At 48.0% G+C, this 10,433-nt stretch overlaps 1 protein-coding gene and 1 long non-coding RNA gene across 2 annotated transcripts in view; one reads left to right on the top strand and one right to left on the bottom strand.

Moving 5' to 3' along the window:
• The window catches only part of LOC132452074 (sodium channel protein type 4 subunit alpha B-like), a 318,084-nt gene that overhangs the window by 103,784 nt on the left and 203,867 nt on the right, over positions 1 to 10,433 (bottom strand). The window contains 1 exon segment of the mRNA XM_060044440.1: positions 9,795 to 9,918. Coding sequence (XP_059900423.1) covers positions 9,795 to 9,918 — 124 coding nt within the window.
• LOC132452088 (uncharacterized) overlaps positions 1 to 10,433 on the top strand; it is a 399,718-nt gene that overhangs the window by 259,257 nt on the left and 130,028 nt on the right. The gene's annotated exons all lie outside the window — the stretch shown is intronic.

The following is a 10,433-nucleotide window of genomic DNA, read 5'->3' as shown; positions in this document are numbered from 1 at the left end:
AAGGTGATTGCATTTCCTGCAACCAGTAATGTCCCATGATCTCATCTCATCTCATTTTCTTCCGCTTATCCGGGGTCGGGTCGCGGGGGGAGCAGCTCAATCAGGGGGCTCCAGACTTCCCTTTCCCGGGCCACATTGACCAACTCTGACGGGGGGATCCCGAGGCGTTCCCAGGCCAGTGTTGAGATATAATCTCTCCACCTAGTCCTGGGTCTTCCCCGAGGTCTCCTCCCCACTGGACGTGCCTGAAACACCTCCCAAGGAAGGCGCCCAGTGGGCATCCTTACCAGATGCCCGAACCACCTCAGCTGACTCCTTTCTAAGTAAAGGAGCAGCGACTCTAATCCGAGTTCCTCACGGATGGCTGAGCTTCTCACCCTATCCCTAAGGGAGACGCCAACCACCCTTCTGAGAAAACTCATCTCGGCCGCTTGTACCCGCGATCTCGTCCTTTCGGTCATCACCCAGCCCTCATGACCATAGGTGAGGATAGGAACGAAGATCGACCGGTAGATCGAGAGCTTTGCCTTGCGGCTCAGCTCTCTTTTCGTTACAACGGTGCGGTAAAGCGAACGCAATACCGCCCCCGCTGCTCCGATTCTCCGGCCAATCTCACGTTCCATAGTACCCTCACTCGCGAAACAGACCCTGAGGTACTTGAACTCCTTCACTTGGGCTAAGGACTCATTTCCTACCCGGAGTAAGCAATCCATCGGTTTCCTGCTAAGAGTCATGGCCTCAGATTTAGCGGTGCTGATCCTCATCCCAGCCGCTTCACACTCGGCCGCCAGCCGATCCAGTGAGTGCTGAAGGTCACAGGCCGATGATCCCATGAGGACCACATCATCTGCAAAAAGCAGTGACGAGATCCTCAGACCACCGAACTGCAACCCCTCCCCACCACGACTACGCCTCGATATCCTGTCCATGTATATCACAAACAGGATTGGTGACAAGGCGCAGCCCTGGCGGAGCCCAGCACCCACCGAGAACGAAACTGACTGGCTGCCGAGGACGCGAACACAGCTCTCGCTTTTAGCTCCCTACCTCCAGACGGGGGCCCCGGGCTTCCTCCGGGCCGGGTCACATCTCCTCTATTTCCGTTATTCATTGAGGATTTTTGAACCATTCTTAGTCTGGCCCCTCGCCTGAGACCACTCTGCCATGAGAGACCCTACCAGGAGCACAAGGCTCCAGACAACACAGCCCTCAGGTTCACAGGGACACGCAAACCTCTCCACCACGATAAGGTGACGGTTCCAGGAGAGGGTCCCATGATGCACCAGCGTGAAATGCAGACACACATGTCCACACAGAGTCTCTTTGTCGACATTCACCAATGACCTCGGATTACAGTTTGACTGAAAAACGATGACAAAATTTAAATGATGAATTCATGAATAAAGTCATCAAGAGTTGACAGTCGTGATTGGATCAAAAAAAGTTATTAATTCCATCTTCAAACATATTCGATACCTTCCTGTGGGTATGTGTTTCCTCCAAGTCAACAGTTTTAAAGCTGATTATCATGTTTATCGAATAGATATGATCCAATGTATTCTCTATGGGAACACATATAATGAATGTAGAATGTAGTATAGAGTGTACATACACACACAGTGGCTGTGTGCTTCAATGGCACCTGTGTAGGAGTACAAATGAAAGATGGAGGCCTTCAGATGAGAGCTGAACACCGCAGGGGGTCTGTTCTGCCACTAATGGTATTAGAAGCACAATGAAAAGGTCTTTCTGAAAACATGGGGGCGTCTTGAAAAGAGAGAGTGCGTTAGGACGGATGTTACGGACCCCACTGCGTGTGTGTGTGTACTTATGGTCTTGCGTGTGTCTGTGTGTGTGGGCTGATGGTCTTAAGGAATGGACTCAAGGTAACGGGATAGAGCACTAGCCTGGCAGGCTAGCAGCAGAGGGACTAGGAGAGGGGCTAGGAGAGAGGCTAGGAGAGGGGCTAGGTGAGAGGCTAGGAGAGGGGCTATGAGAAGGGCTAGGAGAGAGGTTAGGAGAGGGGCTAGGAGAGAGGCTAGGAGAGGGGCTAGGAGAAGGGCTAAGAGAGGGGCTAGGAGAAGGGCTAAGAGAGAGGCTAGGAGAAGATATAAGAGAGGGGCTAGGAGTGGGGTTAGGAGAGGGGCTAAGAGAGAGGCTAGGGAAGAGGCTAGGAGAGGGGCTAAGAGAGGGGCTAGGAGATGGTCTAGGGGAGAGGCTAGGATAGGGGCTAGGGAAGGGGCTAGGGGAGAGGTGTCATATCAGAGGGGGTTAGGAAAGTGTTATTTGGAGATGAACTAAGAGAGGGGGCTCACACACAAACACACATGTGCACTCTCACACACACACACACACACACACACACACACACACACACACACACACACACACACACACACACACACACACACACACACACACACACAAATATACTCACATGCACACATGCATACATTCATATAGACACAGAGACAGAATGAGTGTCATCTATGGAGCATCACAACATTAACCAATAAGTTGGCATTCAGGAGGTTAATTGAGCAACTAATCGGATGACAACGTTGTGCATCCTTCTGTATCTGTATACTGATTTGTGTGTGTTTGTGTGTCCATCTATATGTATACGTATCTGTGTGTGTGCGTATGTATGTGTGTCTATCTATATAGGTATAAGTATCTGTGTGTGTGTGTGTGTGTCTATCTATATATGTATACGTATCTGTGTGTGTGTGTGTGTGGGTTCGTTACCTTGTGTCTGAGTAAATCTTTGTTTTTGTGTTGATGTGTGTGTGGGTGTTTGCGTAGATGTAGTGGAAGATTAATTTGTGTTCCTCTTCCTTCGTATGTAATATCCTTCAATCACGCTCCCCCCTCCTTTCCCCTCTGTCTCTCTCACTCTCTCGCTCTCTCGCTCTCTCTCTCACTCTCTCTCTCCCTCCCCCCTCTCTCTTTCTCTCTTTCCCTTCCCCCTCTCTCTCTCTCTCTCTCTCTCTCTCTCTCACTCTCTCTCTCTCTCTCTCTCTCTCTCTCTCTCTCTCTCTCTCTCTCTCTCTCTCTCTCTCTCTCTCTCTCTCTCTCTCTATCTCTCTCACCCTGATGGTCATTATCCATAGTAACAAATGAGGAGATAACCATGGGTCAATCTGTGCATCATGGGGGAAGCTTGTTAACAGGGGTAGGGAGCTGGTTTACTGGTTAACAGGGGAGGAATCTGGTTCACTGGTTAACAGGGGCGGGAGTTTGTTAACTGGTTAACAGGGGAGGGAGCTTGGTAACGGGTTAACGTGGGAGGAAGCTTGGTAACTGGTTAACAGGGGAGGGAGCTGGTCAAAAACACATGACCTGGACGCACGCACACATGCAGGATGTGTTGAAACGTAGGGTTCAAAGGATGTGTGTGTGAGTGTGTGTGCATGTATTTTGTACTGCATTTTTGGGATATGCGCTTACAGCTGAGTGTTAATGTGATGCATAATTGTGTTTGTGTGTTTCGGCATCCATAAGTACACCTGTGAGTGTGTATCAGTCCCGTGCGCATTGGTGCCATCGCTGCGATAGCAACCCGCAACCTCCCTCCCACTCTCTCTCCACCTCCAATCATTCTACAGCCCCGTCCACACTAAACGCAGAGGTCTTGTACGTTTGGGCCGTCCAGACGGACCTGCCATTTTCGGTGCCTGCAAAAGTATTTTCTTTTTCACCCAGGGTGAAAAAACGATGACGTCATAGCCCCCCCACCAGGTGGCCAAAGTTAGATTTCAATCTAATTTGTATTGTTTGATTTGATTTGTATTATTTTTGTAGCTTTAAAAACCACTCCTTGGTAAATTGAATTAGTAGCTGTACATTAAAAAATATTTTCTGCTCAATCTACAAAACGGGTATTCCACCAAAGTCGCTAAGAAAAGCGGCGCTTAGTTGATTTAGCCCGGTTAGAAATAGCGCCAACTTCCACTTGAGGCTAAAGCCATTCCATCAACGTAGTTCAGCCGCGCCTTGCTCAGGCTAGTTCAAGCCAGGCTTACGTTATCGTGGATTACGTGCGCTCACGAGATATGTAACCAGCCCAGAACCGTGTATGTCGAATAACGGACCAAATGTCCGAAAAGGAATTAGCGGGATCTTATCCAGCAGCGAACAGAAGCTGCTTGTGAAGGTCTATGAGGAGTATAAGCATATAATAAATCAAAAATGGAACAGCGTAACCATTAATAAAAACAGGGAGGCCGCCTGGCAATAAAATTGCAGATCTTCTGAATGAATAAGTAGTATTAAGCATAACATATTTAAATGTAATATTGTCTGTAGATTTGTTTTCAGGGAGATAGTCTCGAGGTAACGTGTCAGACTTGCACCTGGTCGTCCGGGGTTCAATCCCCACCTAATTAGTAATTTAGTAAGGATTACTGGAGAAATCAAACAACTTTTCATGTCTTTTATTTTCCATTTCTTTGAATATTCTAAATTGACTAACCATAGTATTTATCTCAACAGAGGTGGTCTCGGCTGCCTGCCGAGAAACTCACCTGAATGGAATTTATGTGGCTGACAATTTCCTATGCAGCAGCGTCTTCATTTCACTATCACTAACATTAATATTAACAATAACTTTACCATGGGTTTTTGCAAGTTATATTTTGGTTCTGGGGATATTGTAAGACATATTTATTATGTTAAAAGTCAATTGTTAGGCCTAATTTCACTGATATAAGGGAAATTACAAAAATGAGCCAACAGGATGTACTAAGGATGCGAACTCGCTTCGCCTGAATCACAGGGCAAATGCTAGACCACTCACCCAAATGCTAGTTCACGAATTTGACAGAACATATATAATTGGAAGAAATCCACGATAACAATAGATAGCAATTTATTTGATTATTTTATTTGCATAATTGAATCTAGACCCGTAGTGAAAATATACGCTGTTTGTACGTCATATATGTACATTTATGACAAAATCGTGAGGACTAGGCGTGGCGGAACCTTCTGATGGTACACTTGTTTCTGACAGAGGACTTATCTGAAACACCGCTCAAGTAAGCCTGACAGTTAGCCTGGTACCAACCAGGTTAGTTTGGTCCGATAAATTGCCATGGTTACTTAGCGGAGATTCCCTTAAGCCACTTTAATGGAACGCAACTCTAGCTGAAAGTAGCGAGGCTTGGCGAAATAAGCCCGGCTTTGCCTTTAGCTTGGTTAATGGAATACTCCTATGGTTTAACAACTGCTTTTCTTTGGTGGAGAACCAGCGCCACGAATAGGCCTTGAATATGTACTACAGCGTTTCTACAGCTAGATGCGTGTTTGCAATGAATCCATCTATACGGGGAAAGATCATTTTCACCCGCGTGAAAGCATCGCTGGCAACATTCCTGACATACCATAGGCTTAAAGTTGCGCATCAAGGAGATACAAGAAAAGGCAATGTATGTGCATTGTATTGCCCAAAAAATGAACCTTGCCTTTCAAGATGCTGTTTCAAAGGTTAACATGTGCCGAGATGCGATGATGACAGTCAAAGAGCTGATCAATACAACAGAGAGTCACCTAAAAGACTGGCATGGTTTGACTTTTTCCGTAAGCCTGCAGATGGGAACAGTTTGCGCCCGCTTTGCCCCAACGGCTGGACGATGCGAATGAGAAGTGTGAAGTCGGTTCTTGCGAACTACGAGAGACTTGCAAGTTACTTCCATGATTTCTTAGTTTCTAAATTAGTGACTGAAACGTAATCAAGCTAGGCCCACTCCCATTTATTTGGGCATGTTTACGGACAATAAGTGCACGCCCCGCCACTCGTAACATACTTGTAAAAATGCATTTGTCAATTGATTGAACGGATAAATCATTCATCATCACAACCGAAATTTAGAATAAATCTAATAAATTACAGTTAAATAATACATAAATAATTCATGAAGTACTGCTCTGAACCTCAAATCCTGAAAGCAGGACTTTGGAGACTTTCTAGTGGAACACATTTGAACAAAATATTTATGACCCCCCCAATGCTGACCTGATGTTGTCGTCACTGCCTGTGCGTGTGTGTGTGTGTACCAGCCCCTGCGTGTGTTGCGGAAGGTGATTAGGGGGGTAACATTACAATAATTGCAAGGACAGTTGATCCCCTCCCCCACATCTCGAACAATAGACTCTTACTAGAGCCGATATTTCCTCCCCCTGGGGGCGCTGCCGGGTGTGTGTTGTGTTGTTTTTCTATAGCAAGAGTTGCAAGAGTCCGAGGAGTTGTTACCAATTTGGATAAGACGAGAGCTGTCCAAGATTGGCCTGTCCCCACCAGGGTCACACAGGTATGCTCCTTCCTAGGCTTTGTAGGATAATATATTTTAACATTACAATGAGTTCCAAAAACGAGTACTAGCTATCCTGCTCTGCCTTTGAAAAAACTAAGCTCAGACGCACCGATTTGGAATTTTTCGGGGCATATGACATACTGGGACATGTTACCGCCTCTTTCTCTGCTTTGCCCAATGAGCTATGACATTTGTGTGTGTGTGAATACACACACTGTAAAGTGGGTGCAAGTGGGCACTCTATCACCAGGCCTTGACCAGCATTATTTTTTTCCCAGGATCTGCCAACTACTGCAGGATTGGGACCGACTGAAGTTGGACAGGGGCCTCCTGATGAGGCAGGTGCAAGAACCCAATACTGGGTTAATGGGACCAGAAACGTTATACCGGATGGACATTGGCTGGTCCCCTACTACCTGGTGGGCGAGCGCTGGTCAAGAATTTCCGCAGGAGGGCACAGGGGAAACTCACATCAAGGTGGCTTGCAATGCCTTATGTGGGGCAAGCCCGACCCCGGCCGGAACAGCCCGTCTGCAACATTCGCCCTGAAGGGAAAGAAGGGTTCGACTCGAACTTTGCTTTGCAACAATGCCCATGCCCAGCCGGAGTGCTGGCCAGCCCGCAGGTACAAGAGGAAGGCCCGCCTAGGGCCAACGTGGATGCCCCGTCTCAGTTCAATCTCCCCAATTTCCTTATTGCCCCCTGTGCCCTTCCCGTCCAGCTGTCCCTGATGTCCCGACTAGGGCAGAACACCCTACGCTACCCTCCGGTCACTTTACCCCTATGCATCCAGCTCCATCCACCTACATTCCCATAGGTCCCCCAATGGCCGACTGTAAAACCACCAACCTGGCCCCAGTTGACTCAGCCCCCAGGAGTCTAGACCCCAGAGACCTCCTTGGTTCACCCTGAAAATGGTGTCTCCTCTGTCCCCTTTTGCCAGACCCTTCGAGCTAGGGGGGGGGGGGCGCGTATTCCATCAGAAGTGAATTAGGGGGGCCCTGGAGAAAAAAGTTTAGGAACCACTGGGCTAGAGTACCCCCTTGTTGGAGCTCTTTCATCCCCCTACTTAAAGAAGGTGACTCATCTCACAGTGCGTGATTTTATCTTCTAAATATCGGTCAAATCATGTATTTTTTATTTTTATTCATTTTTTTAATATACTTTATTTTGTTTTTTCTTTTGTCCCTTCCTACACCCAAGGTTAACACACATACAATCATATAAGCATGCATACAATTAATTGTACGGTTATACTTTTTAATATGTGGCAACCCTCAGGTGCTCTCTATTTAAGTTCCATTCATGTCTGCATGTACAAAGGAGAAGACAAGAAATATAGGGTTTAATCCCTTTTTCATTTAAATATCTGTTACTTGACATTTTTTGGGTGTCTCAGTTAAATCAAAGTTACCTTTATTTGTTTTCTTGACTGCTGTTGTGGTACTTGGGGGATTCACAGTAATAAGTTAGAGAGGATCTCGCGACACGTGTCTGACCCACGGGTGTTTGTTTACCAGTCCGTGCGTGTGTCTGACCCGCGGATGTGTGTGTTCCAGTCCGTGCGTGTGTTTGACCCGCATGTATGTGCTTTCCAGTCCGTAAGTGTGTCCGCATGTGTTTGTGTTCCAGTCCGTGCGTGTGTCTGCGGGTGTGTGTGTTCTAGTCCGTACGTGTGTCTGCGGGTGTGTGTGTTCTAGTCTGTGCGTGTGTCTGCGGGTGTGTGTGTTCTAGTCCGTGCATGTGTCTGCGGGTGTGTGTGTTCTAGTCCGTGCGTGTGTCTGCGGGTGTGTGTGTTCTAGTCCGTGAGTGTGTCTGCGGGTGTGTGTGTTCTAGTTTGTGAGTGTGTCTGCGGGTGTGTGTGTTCTAGTCCGTGTGTGTGTGTCTGCGGGTGTGTGTGTTCTAGTCCGTGCGTGTGTCTGCGGGTGTGAGTCCTTTCATCACTGAGCAGGGCTGGGCAGCCGGCCCGACCCACACTGTGACTACGAAGCACAAACCCTCGGCTCATTCCTCAGACCTTACTCCTCTGTCACGTTGACAGAGTGAGCCGCTCCCAAACGGCCGTACCCCGCTTATTATGCACCCAGAGAGACCCTAAGCACCCCCCCAACCACCCCGACCAATTATTTAAGATGCATCAAGGTCAGTGAAACAGCAGGAGTCCTATGACCTGGAGAGCCAATAGAGGCTCCCTGCATCATGTTTGCATGTGTATGTTATTTTCATTACCACAAAAACACTCACACTTACACTCACGCCCACATACACACACACATAGAAACACACTCACACACGCACACACACACACACACACACACACACACACACACACACACACACACACACACACACACACACACACACACACACACACACACACACACACAATCTCACACGCACACACACATATTCACTCACACATTTACATTTACACACACACACACATTCTCACACACACACACACACATATTCACTCACACATTTACATTTACACACACACACACACACACACACACACACACACACACACACACACACACATGATTATCAGTAGGAGAGTACTGGCCTAGTTCTACATCAGGTGGTCTTGGATCTCGGGACCTGGGGGGAGCAGCGGACCCTGGGTGCTGCCTCAGCGTAGAGTGGGGGGCCAGTATGGGACGGGGGAGGGGCCCAGTATGGGTAGGGGCAGGGGTCTGGTGTGGGGGCCCGTCCATGACTGAGCTGTGGTCCACATGAGAACAGGGTGTTGAATCAGGAGCCTCCTTCATACTCCTCTACTGAGGCAAGAACAGGAAGTACTGGACGGCGGCCCCTCGCCCCGCCCTCCCTAGTCTCATTCAGTTAGTATTTAAAGTGGACTTTGGAGTGTTTTGGGTGCCAGCCATTTTATAGACAGTTCGGAGCCAAAATAATAAAAAAGGGAAACATGTCCGCTGTAAAGTGCGTTATGTATTACTCGTTTTCATCTTATGTTCGTTGAACAAAGTGGGACTTTATCAAAGCAGGCAGACCTTTGGCAGAACCGAATCACTGCCTTGCCAGCGTTTAAGTAGCTAAAGATGGCGGCTGGCATTCTCTTCCTTTCTTCACTGACTGTTCTTCGTGGTTTTCTCTCCGCCTGCGTGTCTCTGTCTGTCCTTGTTGACCTTTCTCTCAGTGCATCTCCACCGTGTCAGCTAAGCTTAGCAGCCTCTCAGAAGAAAGAGAGGGAACTGAAAGGACGTGTACATGCTACTGTGGACCCTGCTGAGTCAGGAAGAGGCAGGTGCTGGGGTCGCATGAACCAGAAACAACCATTACCCTAATCATATAGTACGAGCCTGCACGTGTGTGTGTTTGTGTTTGTGTGGGGTGTGTGTGTGTGTGTGTGTGTGTGTGTGTGTGTGTGTGTGTGTGTGTGTGTGTGTGTGTGTGTGTGTGTGTGTGTGTGTGTGTGTTTGTGTGTGTGTATGAGTGAGTGAGTGTCTGTGTCCTTACAGTCAGGGAAACAGTTCTCAGGGTCCATGGCTTCCTCTGCCATCTCTGAGAAGTGGTCCTCTTCCTCCCCGGGCTTCCTCAGGTCCACCGTGCTGCCCTCTGATAGGCTGATTTCATCCTTCTGCTGAGAAAGACCCCAAGGAGCAGTTAGTTTCTCATGCATCAATAACCCTACAAACTCTGCAGAGACATTCCCATGTTGAGTCAAACAACACAAATCAGAGAAAAGAGCAGAGTTGAGAAAGTGTCGCTACACAGTGTGAGTCCTGGCACCATTCTTCTGGCCTGTTCCCCCTCTAAAGGTCAGCCTCTCTCTCCTATGAGACATTATGCAGTGAGCGTCCATAGAAGAAGCAGCTGTGGTGTGTCTCTGTGTGGTCTCATGCTCAAAGACCCTCCGCACATGGAGCTTCTGGCCCAAACTAGAATGTTCCAGGAGAAAGTGATGAGAAACACGAGAAGGCAGCAGGGATTACAGTCCAACATCACAGCTGTCCCCCTGACGTCAACATCTGGCTCCACGCAGACATCTGGACTAAATGCAACCCGAGGAAATCCTGCAGTGTCTGCAAAGCATCATGGGAATTTGTCTTCACAATGGGAGAGAGAAATGCCAGACAGACACTCTCTTGCCATTTC

This window comes from Gadus macrocephalus, chromosome 23 (genome assembly GCF_031168955.1).
Source record: "Gadus macrocephalus chromosome 23, ASM3116895v1".
NCBI lineage: Eukaryota > Metazoa > Chordata > Actinopteri > Gadiformes > Gadidae > Gadus > Gadus macrocephalus.
This window is presented reverse-complemented; position numbering and strand designations above follow the sequence as displayed.